The sequence below is a fragment of the Arvicola amphibius genome, chromosome 4, assembly GCF_903992535.2.
Source record: "Arvicola amphibius chromosome 4, mArvAmp1.2, whole genome shotgun sequence".
Classification (NCBI taxonomy): Eukaryota; Metazoa; Chordata; class Mammalia; order Rodentia; family Cricetidae; genus Arvicola; species Arvicola amphibius.
This window is the reverse complement of record NC_052050.1, coordinates 49,966,502-49,990,561: the sequence shown is the minus strand read 5'-3', so window position 1 is coordinate 49,990,561 and position 24,060 is coordinate 49,966,502. Positions and strand designations below refer to the sequence as shown.

The window sequence follows — 24,060 nt, the reverse complement described above, 5'->3', positions numbered from 1 at the left end:
AAAAGAAAAAAAAAAAAAAAATAAAGCCGGGGGCTGGAGAGATAGCTCAGTGGTTAAGAGCACTGCCTGCTCTTCCAAAGGTTCTGAGTTCAATTCCCAGCAACTGCATGGTGGCTCACAACCATCTGTAATGAGTGAGATCTGGTGCCCTCTTCTGGCCTGCAGGCACACATGCAGACAGAATACTGAGAATACTGTATACATAATAAATAAACCTTAAAAGGCAGTGGTGGTGCACGCCTTTAATCCCAGCACTTGGGAGGCAGAGGCAGGCGGATCTCTGTGAGTTCAAGGTCATCCTGGTCTACAAGAGCTAGTTCCAGGTTAGCCAAGGCTGTACAAAGAAACCCTATCTTGAAAAACCAAAAAAAATAAAAAATAAAATCAAAACTAAATATAGATAACAAGTCATTCCAAATGAATGCCAATAAGACTAATGTTTAATATTCCAAACATCAATCTATAAACAAGGAAAAGAAGGCCCCCCAAAAGGCCACATATATAAATAAGATTCATATATTTATAGATTTGATAGTCAAAAGCAAATTTAAGCACTGCACACAAGAACTGTTTTTATGTTGTTTGAGATCAGATAGAATACAGCAAAGTCCAAATCAACTTGGTATCTTTGCTCTTTAATTTTTTTCTACACAACAGCAATCAATATAAAATTTCCCCCACAGTACAGTCCAGTCTAGCTTATGTGCTCAAGAATGGCATTCTGGATGCATGGCCATAGTCCAAACAGACCCTGGTAGTTGGAGCACAAGGGTTTGTGTTGCAGTAAATGTTTTGCTGTTTTGAAATCTTATAACAACTGGCAGAGGTGCAAAGGTTTCCACTGGGGACCTGGAAATGAAACGTCGCCCTGGGTGTTGCAGCATGGCCGTGTGAGGTTCATCTGTTTGAGGCTCCTCTGCGCAGCTGGATTCTTCAGGCTGGAGAGTTTACCAACAGAAAAGCAGCTCAGGTCGCATCACAGTAAAACCACGAAACAGCTGACTTTTTGTTGGTTTGGTTTTTCTAGACAGGGTTTCTCTGTGTAGCTCTGGAACTTGCTCCTGTAGACAAGTCCGGTCTGGAGCTCAGAGATTCACCTGTCTCTGCCTCCCGAGTGCTGGGATTAAAGGTGGTATGGTGCCACCACTGCCAGGCAACATTTTACTTCCTTAAGAAAGCTTAAAGGGTACCCGTCCCTGCAGCTCAAGCAATCATTAACTTCTTTGTAGTAATATGGAGTCAGAATGGAATTTCCATCTGATTTAATCCCTGAGCAGCTTTATTAAAAAGCTATTTTTAAAAAAGCCCAATAAAAAAACTAAATACTCTATTAAAATTCTACCACAATGTTAAAGTGATGAACATATTTCTGTACAGAAACATTAAATCTACTTCAACTGTTCTTCACTCCTTTCCGGGAAGGAGCCAGTCACTCCAGGTTAAGTTCCCAGTACCTGCTCTGGAGTCAATCAACACAAGCTAAGTTTTTATTGACCCAGAAAACACCCTCTTAGTTTACTGGGGAATATATTGCCTCCCCCTTATTTTTCTTTAACCAGCATAATGAATGCTCCACTAAAAATACAAAAGTTTCTCTTACCAAGCAAGGCTAAATAAACACCCTTGCCCCTTTGTGTAAATAGGAAAAATACACTTTAAAAGGAAAAATTTTTCTTAACAGCTTTCCAGAAAGTTGGTAACCATTTTATCAAAGAAGTCACGAGTACCCAGACAACCCTAAATACTGGCTAAAAGCTTGACTGCTCATGGTTAGGGTTATGATAAAGCCCAGACCAGACTCAACATACACAGCTGTGGACCAGTGAGACCCTGGGAATGGAAGTGCTCACTCAGGCTATGCTCTCTAGAAAGAACATGTTGGACCCAGAGAGAAGAAACTGCCTGTCTTTGAAGTACTGTGTAGGCAGTTTGGCCCCCTGCTCAAAAACAACACAATTCATATTGTAAATGACAAAATCCTAGTGGAGCTGTGTCTGCACCAACTAATTAAAGGGCTGTATTTGGCTTTTGCTAGGTTCAAACATTTTCTGGGAAAGTGTGCTTTTTCTCTCCTCTCTCTTGCCCTCCACTTGGATACAAGGTCCAGCCCAGGCTGGCCTAGAACCCCCGTCCTCCTCTCAGCTGGGTTACAGTTACACACCAGGGACTGTTTGCTCCTAACAATCAAAGATGAATCTTTTCTAGACAGGAAAGGGATGGCAAGGCTTCTCTACTTCCCTCTGACAAATATAGACAATGAAGGTCAGAGAGTGCCACCTGGTTAGAAAGTGGCAAAGCTAACTCTCCCTAGGTCCCTGCAACAAAGAGGAAAAAACCAGTAAGACCAAAACCACAAAGACGGGGAGTGGTGAAAAGGACAAACTGATACCCGGCTGAGCCGCCAAGCACCTGTCCTATCCCTGCTACCCAGCAGCTCTGACGAGGGTTCACCTGAACAGACTGCTGAAATGGGCACGAAGCCTCCTCATGGACACACATTCATAGGTGCCCGCCTAGGAGAAAAATGACCACTGAGCTTCACAGAAGGCCGCTGCACTGAAAAGCTGGCTTCCCAATTTCAGGAAACCTGCATGTCTCCTGAAAGCACTGCTGGGGACACAACCAGAGGCACTGAGGACCAACCAAGGGACTCCTTTGCTGGTTTCTGCTTGGAGGCGGACAAGAGAAGGAGCTTCACCCTGAGCCATGAGGGCCAACAGGTCAGAATATACCTTATTCTGGCAATATCTGAGGGAGTCAGTTTCTTCTGTTTTCTATTTCAAAGACATACAGGTCTTTAAATAGTAGTGGAGTCTGGGGATTGGCTCAGTGGCAGAGCGTTTGCATAGCATGCTTGAGGTCCTGTGTTCCAAAAGGAGAAGGGAGCAAGGGGGAAAAACACTGAGGTCAACCAACTGGATCTGTAGCTTCCTATGGCTCCTCCAAGAAACATTCCCCTTCTTCCCCAGTCACAAGAGCTCAAGGGGCTGTGTTGTTCCTAATTATATCACAAAGCACAATGGCTTATAATTCACTGATTGTCTTATCTTGTGCCAGGCAAACCTCTGGGTAGCTTTCTGTTCATTTTCTCTAAACTTCATTACTCTGAACTTCTAAGTCTTATCCTTCCTGGCATATGAAGAAACTGAGGCTCAGAAGTTAACTCAGTCACTAGAAATTGCCCAGTCAAACCCAAAACACAAGTCTTGTATCTCACGGTCTAGGCATGAGCACGTCTACAAGGCTGAATCTAAGGAGTTTCATCAGCACGTCCAAGCTCTTGACCTCAGCGAGTCTGGCTGCATTGAAGTGTATGGTTCCTCCAGCTTCTGAGTCTACTTGGAAGATAGCTGTGATCTAAGTTACAGGCCCAGCCATGTTGGCAGCATCCTGGGGTGGATCAGTTTCTGGCAGTTCTCAGCTTCCTCCGGAAGTAGTCAGGGGCGGCCTCGTAGAGCCACTCAGCATCCACAACACAGAGGTCACGCATGTAGCATTTGTTGGTGTAAAGTAGCGCAGTGTATACCACACAGGCAGGTTTGCAGTGGAACAGGACAGACGATGGGTGGATGGCCACTGGCTGGTGTGTGTCTGTGGTGGCATAGGTGCCATCTGGCTGGAGTTCGGCAGTACTCATAAAGAGGCTGTGAGCCAGGCAGCGGCGGACACTCTCCATGTCCCCTCGAGATGACATCACTGGCATTGACATCTGTTTTAGGAAACAGAAAAGACCCCAAACATTAATCCTCTCCAGCACTGTACAGCGCAAGGGAGCAGCAAGACCTAGAGAGCGGACACACAAAGTGAACTCTTGATTGACATCCAAAGGTAGCATTCCAATTGCCATAGGAGCAGCTCAGGTGAAGGATGAGGACACAGGTGAGGGAAAATAGATGGAAACCATCCAGTTTGAAGAGAAGCATATTTTTTTTTTGGGGGGGGGGGGTTCGAGGCAGGGTTTCCCTGTAGTTTCTAGAGCCTGTCCTGGAACTAGCTCTTGTAGACCAGGCTGGCCTCGAACTCAGAGATCCGCGTGCCTCTGCCTTCCGAGTGCTGGGATTAAAGGCGTGCGCTACCACCGCCCGGCTTGAAGAGAGGCATTTTTAAGATACAGGATGGGAACCGAGGAGAGAGAGAGAGAGAGAAGAGAGAAAGGAGAGGGGGGGGGGAGGGGAGGGGGGGAGAGAGAGAGAGAGAGAGAAGGAAAGAGAGAGAGAGGAGAGAGAGAGAGAGGGAGGGAGAGGGAGAGAGAGGAGAGAGAGAGAGACTGTTCTAAAGAGAGGTAAAACACTAAAATACTCCATCCTGCAGGCAAGCTCACTAAGCAAACAACTCCAAGGCTTCAGAAGTCTGGAACCAATTTTCCTTCTTAATTTTTAGTAGTACTTTTTAAAATCGGAAAATAGTTAAAAAGTTTATAAAAATTATGTATGAGGGGCTGGAGAGATGGCTCAGAGGTTAAGAGCATTGCCTGCTCTTCCAAAGGTCCTGAGTTCAGTTCCCAGCAACCACATGGTGGCTCACAACCATCTGTAATGGGGTCTGGTGCCCTCTTCTGGCCTGCAGACATAAACACAGACAGAATATTGTATACATAATAAATAAATAAATATTTAAAAAAAAAAAAAATTATGTATGAGATTCAGGGTTCCAGCCTGCATTAGAATGAGGTGGGGGTGAGAAGGGGAAGAAAAAACAAGCAAACCCAAATCACCATGAATTTCTAAGAACAAACCACAATAGTGAGAAAAAGAAAGAGTGGAACTATGGGTAGCTTTTACTTTCTTGTACATTTTAAATTTTTCCACAATGAGAATTCCTCTCATACCACTAGCAGCAAGCAATCCAAGACCCCCATAATAAAACAAGAACTTCTCATTGAAAAGGAAGTACTACCTTTAAACAGATTTCCCTCAGCTGTGCTCTGACTTCAGCTACTAGTAGCATATTCTTGCTGTTGACAAAATTCTCTTTGCACCAGTCCTGAAGAGAACAAAGGAGAGATCTCAATCCTCATATTTCTATGCAGAGGAAATATGCATGTAACAAAATCCAGACTGCACCACTGAATTCAGAGGGTTGTTCAGGTGTCAAAAGGATATAGGAAAATACCTTTATACTGAAAAGTATGAACCATGAAAAATATGAATTGTTGAACCTGAAATAAAACTTTTAAGATTTCCTTCCTAGAGTCATCATGAAAAAAGCTACTGGCAATGCTGGTAATGAATGCACCGCCATACCCAGAAAGGAAGAGCACCTCTAGAATATTAAAAACCAGTGAGAAAAGACCAAGAACATGGTGAAAAATAGACAAAAGACATAGAAATGCCTAATACATATCTCTAAGGATGCTTGTCTCCTGAGGGATGGAGGCAATAAGGTTTAGAACAATGAAAAAACAGATGGTACAAGGGATTCCAACCGACATCTGGAGACGGGCATTCTCCCACACTCCAGGAAAGACTGCCAGCCTGGAAGTGCCTGCCTGCCAGAGAAACTGAGCTGTAGAGCCCAACCCTAGAGTCTACTTGCTCACTTGTTGGCCCCACAGACTCTCCCTCGTGAGCACAGGGGGTCCTGAGCAGGACACCACTGCAGTGATGGAGAGAGATGCAGCCGAAAGGACAGAATGTGGATGGATGTGAAGGAAGTGTCCCCTTTTCTGTTTGTTTTGAGACAGTCTTATCGTATAGCCTGGCACAGTCTACCAGGCCCTGTTAAAAAGCTTATCCTTAGTGCTGGGTGTGGTGGCACATACCTACGGTCCAACACTTGGAAGGCTGACGATCACAAGTCTAACGTCAAGCTGGGTTACACATATAAGCAAGACCCTGCTTTAAAGACAAACAAATGGACCACAGCCTCTTGGTGGGACACACACCAAGGGCAGGTCAGTCTTCAGTAAGGAAGAACTCAGCACCTTGTTTAAATATAAACTGAGGGCCAGCGAGAGAGCTCAGCTGGGAAAGATGCCTGCTGTCAAATCTGAATACCTGAATTAAACCCTTTGGACCCATACTATAGAAGGACAGAATCAGTTCTTCCCAGTTGTCCTCTGGTGCCACGTGGCACATCTGTGTATGTGTGTGCACACACCCATGCATGCTTGAACACACACAAAGTGTAAATAGAAATTAACTAAATATAGCAAGGTGAACAAATGCTAAAATTGCAAGGCAGCATTTTTAAAAAAAAATTCACTAAAGCACAATTACAATTTATTAACACACAAGAGAATATACTGACATTTTCCATCTTAGTACAAGGAACTGAAGTATGATATCAAAAAACTAGTATAACAGTTGAATAGGTAGGCAAGAACATCATCTTGTACGGTTTGAAGACTCTTCAGTTTCACTGAATCCCTACTGTGAGACATTAACTGAAAACTTAGTCCGGTTATAGCATCTGTGGGCCAGTAAGACGGTTCTGTAGAAAAGTGTTCGCCACCAAGCCTAAGGACCCAAGTTCAAGCCCTTGGATGCACGTGGTAGGACAGAACCAAAAGTTGTCTTCTGACTTCCACAAGAAGCTCCCTCGCCTCAAACAAACAAACAAACAAACTGCAATTTAAATTTAAAATAAGCTGGGTGTGGTAGCACTTCAGGCAGACCTCTGAGTTTAAGGCCAGCCTAATCCACACAGTGAGTTCAGGACAGCCAGAGCTGTGCAGTAAGATCTTATCCCAAAAAACAAAACAAGCAAGGTGGTGGTGGCGCACACCTTTAATCCCAGCACTCAGGAGGCAGAGGCAGGCGGATCTCTATGAGTTTGAGGCCAGGACAGCCAGGGCTATACTGAGAAACCCTGTCTTGAAAAGACCAAAACCAAACCAAACCAAACCCCCTTAAAAAAATAGTTGGGCATAATAGTAGCACATGCTCTTAATCCTAGCACTTGGCAGGAAGAGGCAGATCTCAATGAGTTTGAGGTCAGCCTACATAGAAAATTCCAGCTTTTGGAGTTATTTAGTGAGAATCTTTTGAAAAAGCAAAACAAATTTTAAAAACTTAGGGGCTGGAGACACAGGTCAATGATTAACACAACCTGTTCTTTCAGAAGACCAAGTCCAATTTCCAGCACTCACATGGTGTCTTACAACCATCCCTGGGAATCTGATGGCTCTAGCCTCCACAAGAACAGCCAAGTAGGTAGTGCTTAGAAACACAAGAAGGTAAACATACACACACAGCACACAAACAACCCAACTTAAAAATTATGGTGTTTATAATAGCAGTAGGACACCTAGAAAATGACTTGGGTTAAATAAGAAGGTAGAGCTTTTGTTCTTAAAAACTTAGTAGCTGGGCAGCTGCGTGTAGACTCGCAGAACACGTGTGACCAGGGCGGCAAGTGAACAGGTGGTGCAGCGGCGGGTTAACGGCACAGACACAGAAAATGGACATAAAGCTTTATTAAAGGAGGGAGAGAGAGGAAGGGGGGGAGGGGGGGGGGGGGAGAGGGAGAGGGAGAGGGAGGGAGGGGGAGGGAGAGGGGGAGAGAGAGAGAGAGAGAGAGAGAGAGAGAGAGAGAGAGAGAGAGAGAGAGAGAGAGAGAGAGAGAGAGAGAGAAACAGAGAAGGGGAAGAGAGAAGTGGGGAGAGAGGGAGAAGCGAAGCTCCCTCTCCGAGAGGAAGATGGAAAAGAGAGTGAGCTCAGGCAGGAAGCTGAAGATCAGCCTGCCTCAGCGGAAGGGGGAGGGAATGGGCGAGGCTTGTCTCTTAAAGGAACAGGGACCAAAACCATAACAAGAGCTCCATAATTGGATCCCCACTGGTTCCTAATTAGGTGAAGGGGAAGAGACCAGACACACATACACTGAAGTCTTCTTGCTGAGTGGTACTGTTTTACCTTGAAGCATCAGACAAGGCCAGAATGAGCCAAAATACATCTCTTTTCTTTATAAAATGGCCTATCTCAAAAGGGCTAAAGTTAGGCATAGTGGCACACACCTTTAGTCCCAGCACTCGGGAGGCAAATGCAAGTGGGTCTCTGTGTGCTCAAGGCCAGTCTGGTCTAAATTTGAGTTCCAGGATAGCCAGGGCTATGTAGAGACCATCTCTCAAAACAAAAACAAAAACAAAACAAAAAAAAAGATGAAAAAGATAATTGAGTGGCTGAGATAGGGTTTATTACTTAACTTGTCCACAATTTGTGTTAAACACAAGCAGAATGAATACTTGAACTAATGTTTCGTTCTAGTGATTACCAGCACGTACACATTTCTGAGATGACAGTTGGCTCTGTTTGTGTGTGTGACTCTTTTTGATAATTTTGTCCAAAAAAAAAAAAAAAAAGGATACTTAAAAACGGGCCTAAAAGAATGGATGTGGCTCACCTTATTCCCACCTATGTTTTTGAAGGTCCGATAAATGTTGAGCAGGGTGATGTGATCCCCCTCACTGGATATGAATTTCTTCCGGACACTTTGCACTTCATCTCTCCGGGCAGGAGGGTTATAAAGGACACTGTCCACAGACAGCAGGGAGACTATGGTCAGAATTTCTTCCGTACAGTGGAATTTGGAGGACAGGAGGATAGTCTGGAAAGTTAAATTGAAAACATACGGGTCAGGTTTCCTGGCTTCTAATTAGTGTTTTTGTACTCTCTCGCGCAGTTTCCCTCCAAGGAGTGTGGTGGCTTTAAGACCACAATGCAGGGTCAATGCCATTCACTTCTTTGTAAAACAGAAAGATGTCATTCCCACAGGATCCCACACCTTTGTGGGTAGGGCTATGACTGATATCTGAATCCCCCACACAACATACATTAGCACTGTACACAAAGTGGGGTGATATGTTATATTTAAGAGAACAAATGCAGTTAGTTCAGAAGCACTGGGCTTAGGCATTTCCTAACCTGCAATGTAGAGGAAGGGAAAAGAGGAGGAGGGATCATTTACTTTGGCAAATTTGGGCTCTAAAGGAAATGCTGCCATCTTTCTTCCAATTGGAGTCAGGGTAAGCTGGTCATCCTTATGTTCAAGAGCACCTAACAGGTCCAGTTGGGCAATGGCCGCCTGAATGTGATCTACAGAAATGGAGACATAAAAAGGAGCCAGAAGTCCAAAACAGGAAGAAGATGCAGCTAGTTGAGTGCTTCTGGATGCTTATAACTCTACAAACACTACCAAGACCACCCGCCACTGAGCTCACACCTTCCTAAGCTTTAATGGTACTACAAGCAAGAGACATATAAAGCAATCATGGTAGAGCAGATACCCAGAGGAATGGGAAAGAGACAAAGGTCAGAGGCTTGGCTTCCATGGTTGGGTAGCATCACACAGATGCTGGCTGTACTACACTTTATAGTTTATATTTACTGCTTCTTTTTAGAAATTTCAAAATGAAAAAAAAAATATATTATGAGTAGATCAGTGTGCCCTATGTGTTCTGTTCTTTTCTCCTTCCTTCCTTCCTTCCTTCCTTCCTTCCTTCCTTCCTTCCTTCCTTCCTTCCTTCCTTCCAAGATTTACAAATTCCCACCCACAGGGACAGATTTTTGTTCAGAAGACAGCCAGACATCTCTTGAGAGAAGAACTGAACTGAGGATGGGGGGATCTGGGACACCTATTGATAGTTTATTCTCTCTCAACAACTGCATTTCCTTAAACAAAAGAAAAATGGCATGGTGATAAGGGTCCAGATGCCAAAACTGCCGCCATTTATTGGTAGTTCTTAAAGGTTTTTCCTCCAGGAGAGATTACTAATGAAGGGAGGGACTAGTCAAATCCTAGTTTAACACAAAGGTGCATGCTCTCTTTATCCTTTCATTGGGCTTTATGGGCATCCCATGGATGCCTGATAACCTCTGGTCCCTGCACAATGGTGCTATAACATAGAACATATGAAATGTTCTATAACATAGAAAATGAAATCATATCAGCAAAACAACATGATCAAAATACTTTTTTTCTTCCTCAAAATACTTTTCCTGGGGGGGAAGAGCTCATGTGCTATTTTCTGTCTGTCTACCTTCCAGCTTACCTGGAGATGGTTTGGACATGAAGTCAAAGGTGAGGACATTTGGGACTCTCATGGCTAGCAGCTGCAGTATCACACTTGAAAGGTTACACCTGTGAGGGAGAAGTGAGGGTTAGTCAACTGCCCCTGACCCCACTGGGACAAAACTGCTCCCTAGAGAGCGTTAGCAAAGGCTACAGTCTGTGGACAGGAACAGATGGGGAGGAGGCTGGGATGTACGGCACAGTACAGACACAACCTGGACCTACCTCTGAATCTCTGGTACTGTCATCTTCTCAAACTTCTCGAACTCATCCTCCGTGTAGAGCCGGTAGCAGATGCCACTGTCCTCTCGGCCAGCCCTCCCTGTACGCTGCCAGGCCTGGGTCTTTGACACTCGTTGTACAGCTAGTACCTCAAGACCACTGTCTGCAGGGAGAGAGGGCCATGAATGTTTTGCTTTTTTATCACGTAAGCAAACTGTTTCTAGATGTTAAGTACCACTGAGTGTTTCTACAACATAGGGGTCTGGAAAAACTCAAGGCTTGACAAGAAAGCACAGACCCAGGCTGCTTGGCCACTTTATTTTATTTTATTTTATTTATTTATTTATTTATTTATTATTATTATTATTATTATTTTTTTTTTGGTTTTTCGAGACAGGGTTTCTCTGTGGCTTTGGAGCCTGTCCTGGAACTAGCTCTTGTAGACCAGGCTGGTCTCGAACTCACAGAGATCCGCCTGCCTCTGCCTCCCGAGTGCTGGGATTAAAGGCGTGCGCCACCACTGCCCGGCTTGCTTGGCCACTTTAAAACTCACAGTGAAACAAGTCTAGCAATGAGTCATGTGTGAAATGTTACAAAAAAAAACCACAACACCCTCTGCAAAGCAAAGTGGCAGAATGGTTTCAGAAGTTTGGGCTTACATCATGGGAGGGCCAACTATCCCAGTGGCCTGGCACTGAGGGTTTCTTGGGGATTTTGGTGCTAAGTTTCTACCTAACTCAGAAGGTTGGTCATATATCAACCAAAGATGACAGGGTCCTTTGTTTTCCCTCCCAGTTCTATAAGAAAACAAATCACATGATATTGTTTCCCCCGTAAGAAAAAGACATCAATTCTCTCAAGTACAGGAATATTTTGTGTCAGGCACTAGAGACCGACACTTTGTCACCAGGAGTCGACCCCTCCAGTGCTTAGTAGAACATGTCAATTAAATATTGGGGAGCTGGGCTGGAGAGATGGTTCAGAGGTTAAGAGCATTGCCTGCTCTTCCAAAGGTCCTGAGTTCAATTCCCAGCAACCACATGGTGGCTCACAACCATCTGTAATGGGGTCTGGTGCCCTCTTCTGGCCTGAAGGCAGACACACAGACAGAATATTGTATACATAATAAATAAATAAATATTTTAAAAAATATTGGGGAGCAATATTAATTGTAGTGGCACCAAATCCTCTGTAGAATAAAGCAGAGTATGAATCAGAAATGCATAGAACTGACTTCAAGGCAGCGTGACACTCGTAAGAAAAGACAGCAAATGCTCCCTCTGTGCTTACTGGGAACCCTGTCCAGCCAGGGCAGCTGGCTCCAAGCTGGGCACCATGAAAACCCATACAGCCACATGCTGGTAGCCATCTGGAGAGCCTGCCACCGGTACCAGGCTGTTCCCGGCTTTCTTGCCCTCATTCTCACTCAGCTTTCTGTGGGTTTTCAGACCTCAGGCCAGGCCGTCATCTGTCCTGTCTAGGTTCTCTGCAACCGAGTTCTTCCCTCTCTAGACTTCCTGCCTCAGATCTCTTTTACAGACATGACTTGGAACTGTCCCTGTCACTCAAATCTCAGCTCCTCACAAACATGAAATGTTTACTTAGGAGGTGGGGTTTCGGTTTTTAACAGTGCTCGCTATACACAGGAGACATTCATGAGCTACAGTTTCTCACCAGGGTTATACTTCTTTGCTTTAACCATGCCCGTGTCAACTACATATTTTATTCCTGTAATGGTTATGGAGGTTTCAGCGATGTTGGTTGAAATGATCACTTTGCGATAGCCCTAAAAGGAGGAAGAAAACCAAAAAGCCATATGACACACACATGAATCAGAAGGTGAAAACTCTAACCATGCATTTCCACAATTTGCTTAAGATCAAGAAAAGGTGACTTCATTAGTAGTGGTCATAGCAATCTCAGTCATTATACTTGGCGAGGAACAAAGGGAAAGGAGCACACTGGTCCTTTCGCTGAGGTCCCGAAGATTAATTTGAGGCAATGAGATGCAGTGAACAAGATTCGAGGTGGGTAGATAGACAGGAGTTGGAGTACTGGCCCTGCCATGATCTTACTATGTGTGCTTTAAGCAATTCCCACCTCCCTTCTTGGGGGCCTTAGGCTCCCTCATGGGATTCCACGAGAATGAGAGATGATCTATGTATCAGCACTGTCTGGCACATAAACAAATGGTACATGGGTACTGTGGCTTATACCAGCTCTTAGAAGAGCCAAACCTTTTAGTCTCTGCAACTTTGTGCCCTGCCTCATCTCTCCCTGCAGCTGTGGACTCTACACCTGTTCCTCTCCAGTAGCTGACCTGGTACCTAAATGTTCCTCCTTCAAGCTTTCCTGGATCATGGTGACAGGCACACAGGCCCCGTTGTAGATCTGACTTGGTGCCCAGTAACATGGCTGGCAGAAAGGTGGCACCGCACTCACCTTTGGGGCCCCTTGAAAGACTCGAAGCTGCTGTGAGTAGGGCAGGGAGGCGTACAGGGGAAGGACGAGCATGGCAGGGCAGCCGTCAGGGAGGTGCTTTGCAATGTCTCGGCAGGTCTTGCTCATTGCTTCGATTTCCTCCTGACCAGTAAGAAACACCAAGATGTCTTGAGAAGAGGGGGCTTCCTAGAGAGAGGGGGGGGGGGAACACACTGATGATTGTGATGTTTCCACGAGTGTTTTTATTTTCTGTTTCACTTTTTAATTATTAAGATAAACAAGTCTGGCAGTGGCACCTCCCTGGGAGAAGAGCCTTAGCAATGAACAGAGTTGTTACCACGAGAGTCAACCAACTATGTTCTGAAACCAGGTAAGGAAGTTTTGCAGGGAAACTAACATACTGTATTTGTAAGACAAACAATGAAAGCCTGGGAAAATCTGTACAAACTTCTTTAAGTTAGATGGCTCACTGGCAAAAGGCACTATAGAGATATTTTATTTATATTTTAATATATTAAGCTTGCCTGAAGATCAGAGGGTAAAACTAAGCCACTAGAGGTCAGGCAAAAGTGTCACGAACCTTTAATCCCAGAATTTGGGAGACAGAGGCAGATGGATCTCTGTGAGTTCAAGGACACCCTGGACTATGCAAGATCGATGCAGAAACAAATCCAGGTGGTAGTGACTCACACCTTTAATCCCAGCACTAAAGGGGAACATAAGACAGAAGGAGACAGAGGCTCAGACTCAGCCTGCAGCCACCCAGCTTTGGCAGAGGTGAGACTTCCCTAGTGTCTTGACTGTTTTGCTTTTCTGATCTTTAGCTTGAACCCAGTAGCTGTCTCTGGGTTTCTATTATTCGTGCTACAAGGCACCTGCTGCCAAGGCTGCCAGCCTGAGTTCGATTCCCGGGACCCGTGTGATGGAGGAAAGTAAGACTCGTTAGGTTCTTCTCTGACGCCCTCATGAAACCGTGACTTCAGCAACTGCGCCCCCATCGAGCCTGCCCATGTAAAGGTGAGAACAGAGAACCAACTGCACAAGGTCATCTTCTGACCTCTGCATGTGGGCTCTGCCCCTTCCCACACATATCAAGTATAAACATGCACCCTTCCCCACAATAAACTTTTAAAAATAAAATTACATTAAAAAATTACTATCTGAATTTTGGCCACACTTATTTGGCAAGCACTTTACTCACTGAACCTCTCTCTCAAAAACTTTTGAAAACACCCCAGGACACGTGTGGAACATACTTACAATTCCAGCATTCAGGAAACCTAGGCAGGAAGGTGGCAGGTTGGAAGCCCGCCCGGAAGCCAGTGGCAAGACTAGACATACTTGAATGGCATTCTGGGTTGCAACATAATATATGCTTTAAGACAAGTATGCTGCCCACTCTTCTAACGTATAAGAGCTTTCCAGCTCAGAGAACAGCTGCCAATAACTGATTTGTTTTTCTTTTTGGAGAAAATAGGAAATATCAAAAAAAAAAAAAAAAAGGCAAAACAGCCGGGCGGTGGTGGCGCATGCTTTTAATCCCAGCACTTGGGAGGCAGAGGCAGGCGGATCTCTTTGAGTTCGAGACCAGCCTGGTCTACAAGAGCTAGTTCCAGGACAGGCTCTAGAAACTACAGAGAAACCCTGTTTCGAAAAACCAAAAAAAAAAAAAGAGAGGCAAAACAGATAAACCAAATAAAGCTTTTTTTAGTTGATCACTTTATTACATTTATTGATGCATGTGAGTGGCACGTGTGGAGGTCACAGGAAAACTTTAGAGCCGGTTCTCTCTTTTGACCACATGGACCCCAGGGATTAAACTCAGGTCCACAGGCTCAGAGCCAAGCCCCTTCACCTGCTGGGCAAATCACCGCTCACAGATGAGCTTTTCCTCATGATACCGCTCACAACGCTCTCAGATTCAGTTGCCCTTCTTTCAGAGGCTAACTGTTCTCACAATTAACTGTAAAGTGAAACAGAACTTGCAGGAACTTTCACCCCTCTCCTACCTGGTGGATCTGGAAGACTGAGATGAGCGCTGCGTGCAGGTAATCCTGCTGAGGCTGTTTGGTATAGAAAATCTGGATTGGGTGCTGCCGGCCTTCAAGGTATAGGACAGGGGCTCCATTGAAATACTGAGAAAACAGGTCAACATCCATGGTGGCTGACATCACAATCACCTACAGGAAAGAATGAGGACAGGAAGTAAGTATGGGACAGCGTTTCTACAGAGCAGATGGCTGCGGCCTGTATGCCCACCATGGTTAACTCTCCCATGAGCCTGAAGCACCCCCGGAGGACAGCCTTGTCCTTAGGCACAGTCCACATACTTTGAGAGGCAGCTTCCCTAGCTCCTTTCGCCTCTTCTGCGCTGCCTTCACCACTCCAAAGAGCACATCTGTGTGGATAGTCCGCTCATGGGCCTCGTCCAAAATGACACAGCTGTACTTTCGAAGCAAGGAGTCTGAAATTGCTTCTCGAAGAAGCATGCCATCTGTCAGGAACTTGATCCTGGTGTCTTCTGAAGTGACATCCTCAAAGCGCACAGTATAGCCAACCTGAGAGAAAACATAGCTCCTTTATTAATTAAACATTTATTGAACACCAGTCGACTGTCTATCCAGCCCTGTTCTCAGCAGTCTATGTGGAGAGACAAACACTGGACAATTACCGTTAGCTGCAATGAAGCATCACAAAGAATGAAAATCTAGAGAAAGGAATGAGCAAAGCACTTGCCCCACAGGCTTAGCAATCTGAGTCCAATCCCTAGAGCCACAGATGAGAGAATTGACTCCCAAATTGTCCTCTGATTTCCATACTGACACACACTAATAAAAGGAAAAAAAACAAACACATACCCCAACCTTTAAGCTACTTATGTACAGACATGAAAAGTCCAAACTATTTTTACTTGTAACACATATACAATACAAATATGAAATCTGTCTCCTACATAGTTCCAAGACTCATTCTAAAGATGTGCATTAAGTACAGCATTCATATTTTTATAAAAATACATATTTCATACATACATGTAATAGATGTAAAAGGTTTCTGAACAGACATGATACTGCATACTTGTAATTCTAGCACTTTGGAGGCAGAAGCAGGAGGACTGCAGTAAATACAAGGCCACCCTGGTGTATATGCCTATATTCTAAGTTCCATGCTAGCTACAAGTGAGATCCTGTCTCAAAAAACTCAACTCAAACAAACAAAAACAACGTGTCTTAAAGTCTTAAACTCGTAAACTAGGTGTGAAGGGTCCAGCTCAGTGGCAGGGCACTTGCCTTGTATGTTCAATTTCCAGCACCTCTAAACAAGAAAACATCTGATTTACTCAACTTGCCAATAGCTGTGAAACCAAAGCTAACGGCACTAAGAGCCACGGATCTCTCTGGAATTGGGAAAACTCTGAGCTTAGCACAAAAGCAGTGGCAAGGAAGAAGCATGCTATTCAACTGAGTTTTGAGGCACACCCTTGTTATCGCACGCAGCATACAGGAGGCTAAGGTAGCACGACTGAGGATTCAGAGTACCAGGCCAGCCTGTACAACGTGTGGGATATCCCAATCAACATAACAATGGGAGCGGGAGGTGAAGAGGTGCTGAGGACTTGTTCAGAAAAATAAAGGGCAGAAGCACAGTAGGCTGGTTAGTGCGTAGAGCAAGGAGGTACCAGCTTCCCGAGTTCAGTCCTCTTCTCATCTGAGACTCTAGTAGCAAGAGAGATGGCAGCCACTCGACGGGGTTGGGTCACTGCAATGATGCCCTGGCGGCTAATTCCCCCTTCATAGAGATACTGTGGGATCTGAGTTGTCTTCCCAGAGCCAGTTTCCCCTAGGAGAGAAAAGAAACTTATTCAAATGAGACTAAGGCAAACCCAACAAATAAAAAGCTTCAAGTCAGGAAAAACAAAACAAAAACACACAAGAAAATAATGAGTTGGTAAGCTCCAGAAAAACGGCACCCTGGGATACTGCTGGAGAACAGCCACGGCTACTGTTTCCCAGGGGGCCCAATTACATTTCAGAAACCTTTACACAGGGCAGCAGGAAAAATCTTTCTGAGTTCTAAGCCAGCTTTGTCTATACAGAAACTTTGTCAGTTCCAGGACAGTCAGTGCCACATAATAAGAGATTGTTAAACAAACAAACAATAAAAACATCCTAAACTTTTAGAATGTTTACACAATTCCACTTGCAGAAATTTGTCTACGAAAACAAAGATGTTTATTCAATGATGGCAATAGTACTGAAAGCATGTATAAAAGTATGTGTACAGGTTTGAATAGGTACGGCCTCCATAGACTCATGAGTTCTAATGCTTGGCCCATAGGAGTGGCACTTTTAGGAGGTGTGGCTTTTTGGAGGAACTGTGTCCACGTGAAGGCAGACTTTGAGGTCTCACATATATGTTCAAGCTACACCCAGTGTGGCACAGTCTCCTGCTGCCCATGGATCAAGAAGTAGAACTCTCAGCTTCTACTCCAGTACATGTCTGCCTGTACGCCACTATGTCCCACCATGACAATAATGAACTAAACCTCTGAACTCTAAGTCAGCTTCCATTAAATGTTTTCCTTTAATGAGTTGCCATGGTCACGGTGTTTCTTCACAGCAACAGGAACCCTAAGACAGTAGGTAACTGGTATAGTTACAACATAAAATGAAATATGACAGTCATGTAGATTGATAAATACTGATTGAAGAGACGTCTATTCATACACTGCTTACCCTTCTCTGGCTGCTTGCTGCTTTCTTCAAATCTTTGCTTTTGCCTACACTATTATGGGTACAATACCTACCTGTCTTCATACTAATTGGCAAATTGCAGGATGAGTCAGACAGCAAATTCAAGGCTGTACCAGTAGCCCTCATCTCTGGAATCCTTAGCGCCCGTGAATCTCTCTTCTAGCATAGATCATTCCAAACAGTACAGAAGCACCTGAATGTTTCTGCCCTCTTCTAATACCAGAGGGCAGAGGTCTCTTGGTAGGCTTGAGTACCCTGCAAAGTGTAAACCCCCCAATGAGGGTTGTTTTTTTCCTACCCTCTGCTGGTACCTCTAACAGAGGAAACCTGTACATCCTTCTTTGCTATGGCTTATCCCCTTTAATGAAGTCCTCCAGTCCCATGTCTTGCATTTTCTCCCAGTTCCCAGCTGCTTCTGACTGTTCACCTTTCTTGACTTAGCCAAGAATCTCGGACTAAGAATTTGATTATCCTGCAATTTCCCAATGAATCCTCCACATGACCTCAGACTTGGATCAATGTCTCTTGTGCATCTTTCCAACTCCTAGTCTAAGGTAACTGACGATTGTGAAAACAGAATTGCCAAGCATGCAGATGCAGGACCAAAATGCAGCTGGGCACCAGCTCTACTGTGCATCGTGTTTCTGGTTTTGCAGCCTGTCTTCTGTCTCCATCTCCCCGAGGGCCTAGGCCTACTTGCAGCTCTGGGACTTTTGTTCTCATAGGGACTCCTGCATCTGAGTCAACAGAAAGCCCTCAAATGTGATTTGATTTCTCTTGTCTCCCTGCTACAAGGGCTTCTGCAGCACTTTGCCTCCTCTGAGGTGGCCTTTCTCCTGTGCCAGGTGGGCTCCTCATAACCCTTGTCACCAGGGCCCTCCTTCCCTTACACTTCCTGACCTTTGCTCCAGCTCTATTATCTCTTCAGTGTCTCTCTGCTCCATTCACTGAGATCTGTAAATATTTATAAGTTCCTTGCGTCCCTCGTTTGGCCAAAGCAGGAACCGGTTTCTACCGCCTTCACTCTTTTACCTCCTAATCACTTCTCAGTCCAGTGTCAGGTCTGTTCGTAAAGTTCTCTTGAAAAAGTCCTCAGCAGGAGGGACAACCAATACCACATATCCAAATCCAACGTGCACATCTCCCATTTTGTCTCAGTATTATGGGACTTTGTTGAGGGCCATGCAAGGAGACCGACAGGCAGCACTGGAAATCATGAAACACGGCTTGATGGTCAGCAAAACGTCATCAAGTGAGCCTTGGCGAGGTGGAGCGCCAAGGACTAAACATCCCGGGGACCTCGTGCTGGTGTTGAGCACAACTGTTTATTGCCTTTGTGGTCACCACGTCCCTCATCATCTGTGGGCTGTATGAAAACTCTCAGGGGGTCTCTAGCCCCTCACTGGGCAGTGTTACTGGTACTTAGAATAATAGTGATTGACTTTTTCCAAGCACTGCTGCTGGAGCAAATTAATTAGTCAACCACCACCCTTAGAAAGAATTTAGACATGTAGAATTGTTAAAAGGTTAGGTTAAGATGTCTCTGTTATGACTATGATGTAGAAAATCTTGGGGAACAATTTAAAGTTTAGAAAGGTACACTTTTAATGGTTGAGTGAGGGACTCGCTGAGGTCAGGGAACAAGAACAATGGCAGCCTGGCTACTGCTGGCTGCTGTGCCTTTCTTGCTAGGATGGGTTGGTGATCAAGGGTGATGATTATTTCCTGGTACCCATTTCTGCCTTCAGTTTCCTGATATGATTGGATAAAAATAATAAAAAAAAAACTGTGATGAATGGGTCTGCACCCTGAGGGTTAAAGTGGAGCTGACTGATTGTTTTTCATATATAAAAGTTTAGATTTGTGATTCTTAAGATTTTAACTTTTGAGATAAATAATGAAATGATCAATCCTTTCTTTGTAACCACAAAACGAAGCCAAAAGTCAAAGAACTGGCTAAGAAAGTACCTTGCTTGCTTACACTTTATTAATCTATAACAAGGTGCTTAGACATGAATATATGTGGGCCTTTGGGAATGACTTGTTTCTCACCTGTAATACGTAAATTGGTTAATCATGTAAGGGAAATGAGACACATGATTTTTTTTTACTTGTATTCATTATAATCACTCATTTGAAAAACAGAATGGAACTACGCTGTACTTTTTATACTGTTTGAAATATTCCGTAGGGATATGTGAACTGTAAGGGAAAATAAAGATAGAGAGATCCTGAGAGAGTCTGTGCGTGTGTGTGTCCCCTTTTCACCGGCCCCACAGCGAGTTTGGCCTCGATCGCTGGCCCCAGATAATTAAATTTTACTCCCCTTGATTGGGGGGGGGAAAGCACTGGGGAAGCAGACGCAGGTGGATTTCTGTGAATCCAAGGCCAGCACAGTCTACTGAGCGAGTTCCAGGACAGGGTCCAAAGTTACAGAGAAACCCTGTCTCGGAAAAACAAAACACAAAACAATTTTTAAAAAATGGCTTAAAAAAAAAAAAAAAGCCAGCTCCACGCCTCTCCTCAGGGCCCGGAGCTTTTGAAAGCCGGGCTTTAGAGCTCTCCACTCCATCCTCAGAACTCCAGGTCAGTGACAGCGGGCACTCGCCGATCTTTTCCTCGCTCCTTCAGGAGCTCCTCTTTCTTAACCATTGTGTATCAAAGCCCCTTGAAATCAGTCCCTGCCCTCCAACTCTCCCAAGCTCTTCTCGTACACAAGAAACTGGTGCCAGTGAACTGAACTGTTTCTGAACGCCAGTCTCTCCAGCGTCCCCAGGGATCCGCTCCGCAGGTGCTGCCTCCTCAAAGCCTGGGGGAGGCCCGCCCTTCAAAGCTCGCAGAGCCTCCGAGATGCACCCACACCCTGTAATGGAAGTGTGTCTACCGCCACACAAGCCGGTCACTCGCACCGGGCAGTCAGCGCCAGCAGGCTAACTCGTCCGCCTCTTTTTCCCGAGTTCCCCGTCCATGCCGGACACAGAAAACCTTTCAAATTTGTTGAAGAACCCGATGCCAAGGGAGTGAGAAACACCTAAAGAAAAATTGCCCTCGCAAAGCCAGGAAGCTCCCGCCAAAGCGGCCACTCACCGATGAGGACCGCACTGTCCAGGTTCCGGAGCTGAGCCAACAGCTGCCCCCGCGCCCGGAAGATGGGCAGGCTCCGGCGCTGCAACTCCAGGGCCTCGCGGTAGGGACTGGCCGAGGGCTGGGCCAGCGGCGGTGTCTGCCTCCGGCCTCCTCCTGCTCCGCCGCCGCCAGGCGCCAACAGCATCACCACTCGCCTCCCGGGAGGGCAGGAGCCCGGCCGGAATCTCTTGGCCGGCGGGAGGGCCGCCTCCTCCGGCATGTCTGGAGGACCGCGGCAGGAGGCCCCGGCGCCGTCGGCTCGGCTACGCCGTGGACCGCAAAAGCGCACCGCCCCTTTCTCTCCACGTGCAGGCGTGTCTGGGCGACCACCGATGATCTCACTGCCGCCGCCAGACTTTAGGAAAGGAACTCCAATTCCCGAGATGCATTATGGGTTTGGGTACCATTTACATCCTGTGAGAGCAAGGCCTGAAGTGCGACCTCAAAAACTGCCCGAGCAACAACAGGGAACGATAGCTATGTGGTTCCAAAAGCCTTTATTGGCTAACGACGTTGTCCTTTCGGACTCTCGTTATCACAAAACTATTTTTTCCCGATCTCCAACAATAATCACGTTTTAAGGATGTTACTTAATTCTGTAAAATCAACGAGGAACGCAAACATTTAACCTTCTAAACAATGCACATTTTAAGGTACCCACTGACATCTCCGATTGACAAATGTAGATAATGAATTTTCTGAGATGAAAGTCATTCAGATGATCCAAAGAATCTTGAAAATGTTACTAGTGAATATCTTAAGTTACAGAAAAGTTATCTATGATTCTGACAGCATGTATTTCCCTCACAAAATGATAAGTTCAAGTAATAGAAGAGGAAAAAAAGAAATTGTCTTTAACTCATTTCCCAGTAATTTCTATCCGATCCTCAAATTCTTTACACAGCTTTCTGGTCCTATTGTGCACACCTCAATCAATGGGATTATTCAGTACTCCCAGAGAAAAATTGTATATAACCAGTTCTTCCTTGCTTTTCCAAATACAAGATCTTAGATGCTTTGCTAATTCAACACAGAAAGACTGGCAAGTAAGCAATGGTTAGCTTAACATTTTTCTTTTTGGGAGGGTGTGGGCGTTTAACCTGTGCGTATGTCTGTGAGCTATTTGCATGCAATATTCACAAAGGCCAGAAAGAGGGTGATGGATCCTGGAATAAGAGTTAAAGACAGTTGTGAGCCTCCTTCTGAGTGCTGGGAGCCCAGGTCCCCGGGAAGAGCAGCCAGTCCTCTTAAGTGCTGAGCCTGTTCTTCAGACCGGTTTGCTGTTTCTTACAGGGAATGTGACTGCCAGTGAATAAACTATAGCTCCCAACGCATGTGCAGGATATCCACCAAATTTAGTATGTAGACCTACTTTTTAAAACCCCCAGACATGGACTATTCCCAGTCTGTTGTGGTATCTGATGCGGCCTGTGGCCTTGGGCCTCTGAGATGCTTCAAAATCTTAATAAGAATTCTGGGTCCCCATAAAACCCTACTATACCCAAGTTTACCGGGAAATTTGGGTAGGAATCAGGTTAATGATCATCCTTTATAAAATCAGGGGTGCTTTCAAGATTAGTAAAGCCTTCAAATCCAGTTCTACACATGCCCACAGCCATCATTAAATGATCCATGTCCACTCGAAATGCATCATGTTGACAAGCTGTGTTAGATGGGAACATGAAACATCACTGTATACTTATCTAAATACCATTTACAATGTGGCTTTCATAAACGTATCTGATTAGCTAAAAACCAAATCAAACAAAAACCAGATATTTTTATCGAGCTTCCAACAATATAACTAGGGGCTAATAAAAATGTCCATGCTGAGTGTGTTTAGGATGCATGTTAAGAATATACTGACTTAGTCGGGCGGTTGTGTCGCACGCCTTTAATCCCAGCACTTGGGAGGCGGAGACAGGCAGATCTCTGTGAGTTTGAGGCCAGCCTGGTCTACAAGAGCTAGTTCCAGGACAGGCTCCAAAGCTACAGAGAAACTGTCTCAAAAAGCCAAAAACCAAACAAAAAATAATATACTGACTTGAGGCTGGAGACAGAGCTTGAGGTTAAGAATGCATACTGCTTTCAGAGAACCAATGTTTGCTTCCTTATATACCTGTCAGGCAACTATCACCTGTAACTCTGGCTCCCAAAGGCACCAAACTGATGTGCATACAGTCGACACACACACACACACACACACACACGTATATATAATTTTACATTATATAAGTCATATAAAAATAACAAAATAAATTTTAGAAAAAAAGAATAAGTTGTCGTTTTGCTTCCCTTCCCCCCCATCCTTCCACCTCGTGTTGATTTAGGAAGGTAAGCAATCCCTTATAAAGAAAAATAATTTACATCAAGTTATGGACCTTGAGTAAATAAAAGGCAAATGCCAGTCTTTTCTTTGATGCACATTCCAAACAACGCAATGTGGGAGTCTTACAGTCCTAAATTACAAGAATCCAAATAGGTTTAGCTGGGCAGAGGTGGTGCATGCTTTTAATCCCAGCACTCAGGAGGCAGAGGCAGGCGGATCTCTGTGAATTCGAGGCCAGCCTGGTCTACAAGAGCTAGTTCCAGGACAGGCTCCAATGCTACAGAGAAACCCTGTCTCGAAACAAAAAAGAATCCAAATAGGTCATATAAACGAGTGTGAAACAGTAGGTAAAACACCTCTCTCTGAAAAAAAAAAGAAAGAAAAACCTTTATACATTTATCGTGTGTGGAGAGAGAGAGTTTAGAGAACTTATGTAAGTTGCTTCTGTCCTTCTACCACGTGGGGCCTGGGAACTGGACTCAGGTCAAGCTTGGTACTTACTAAGTGCCATTACCTCTGGAGCCATCCCACCAGCCACAATCCACACACACATGCTCCCCTTCTCTAGAAGCACTCACTAATCACAGGCAACAGTTATCATGCAAGCCATTCTTTTTTAAGAAAAGCAAAACAAAAATTTGTTATGTTTTTAAAATATTGGCTCAGTTTTTTTTTAATGAAGGCAAAATGTAACATTTCTATAAGGAACTCGTTCCTAGTAACCCACTTACTCAGTAGCCTCGATGATAAAATAATCAGAGTTGAAAACTTTAAACATTTATTACATAAACCATGTTGTCCACATGTCCCTCAGTGACAGTCTGAAATCTGCTGCCCCTCCAAACAAGTCTCCCGTGGTCCAGTGGCTTTCATATCAAGAAGCTAACACAGTAAGCTTTCATATCAAGAAGCTAACACACTGTATTCAAAAGAATATCCTGACCTTTTTTCTAGAAGACGATCCTTCAGACACATTCTGTTCTTATCTGAGGTGGTGAAGTCTATACACCTGACCCCTGTTCTGATTGGGACTATACCAGTTCATGGTCACCTTGGCTTGCATGGCCACCAAACCATTGTCTTGATCATGTTTATCTTTGCTCCATACTGTTTTCAAAGCAATCTTAAATTTCAGCAACTAGGTACAAGTTCGCATATATACACATTAATCCTTTCGTA

The 24,060-nt window shown here is 44.7% G+C and overlaps 1 protein-coding gene across 3 annotated transcripts; it reads right to left on the bottom strand.

Annotated features, from left to right (window-relative positions):
• Positions 1-411: 411 nt before the first annotated feature.
• On the bottom strand, positions 412-20,989 carry Dhx33 (DEAH-box helicase 33). 3 transcript variants are annotated; one of them, XM_038327154.2, is made up of 12 exons: positions 20,514-20,989; positions 16,352-16,512; positions 15,003-15,230; positions 14,682-14,852; positions 12,673-12,813; positions 11,905-12,016; positions 10,234-10,393; positions 9,989-10,077; positions 8,905-9,032; positions 8,341-8,544; positions 4,897-4,983; positions 412-3,709 (listed from the first exon to the last, which is right to left on the bottom strand). In XM_038327154.2, the coding sequence occupies exons 1-12, from the start codon at positions 20,770-20,772 to the stop codon at positions 3,401-3,403; spliced, it is 2,049 nt and encodes a 682-aa protein (XP_038183082.1). In that variant the 5' UTR covers positions 20,773-20,989; the 3' UTR covers positions 412-3,400. The 3 variants fall into 3 exon arrangements, with proteins under 3 accessions (XP_038183082.1, XP_038183081.1, XP_038183083.1); XM_038327153.2 differs by having other exon boundaries at positions 12,673-12,858; positions 20,514-20,988; XM_038327155.2 differs by lacking the exon at positions 4,897-4,983 and having other exon boundaries at positions 12,673-12,858.
• Positions 20,990-24,060: the final 3,071 nt, after the last annotated feature.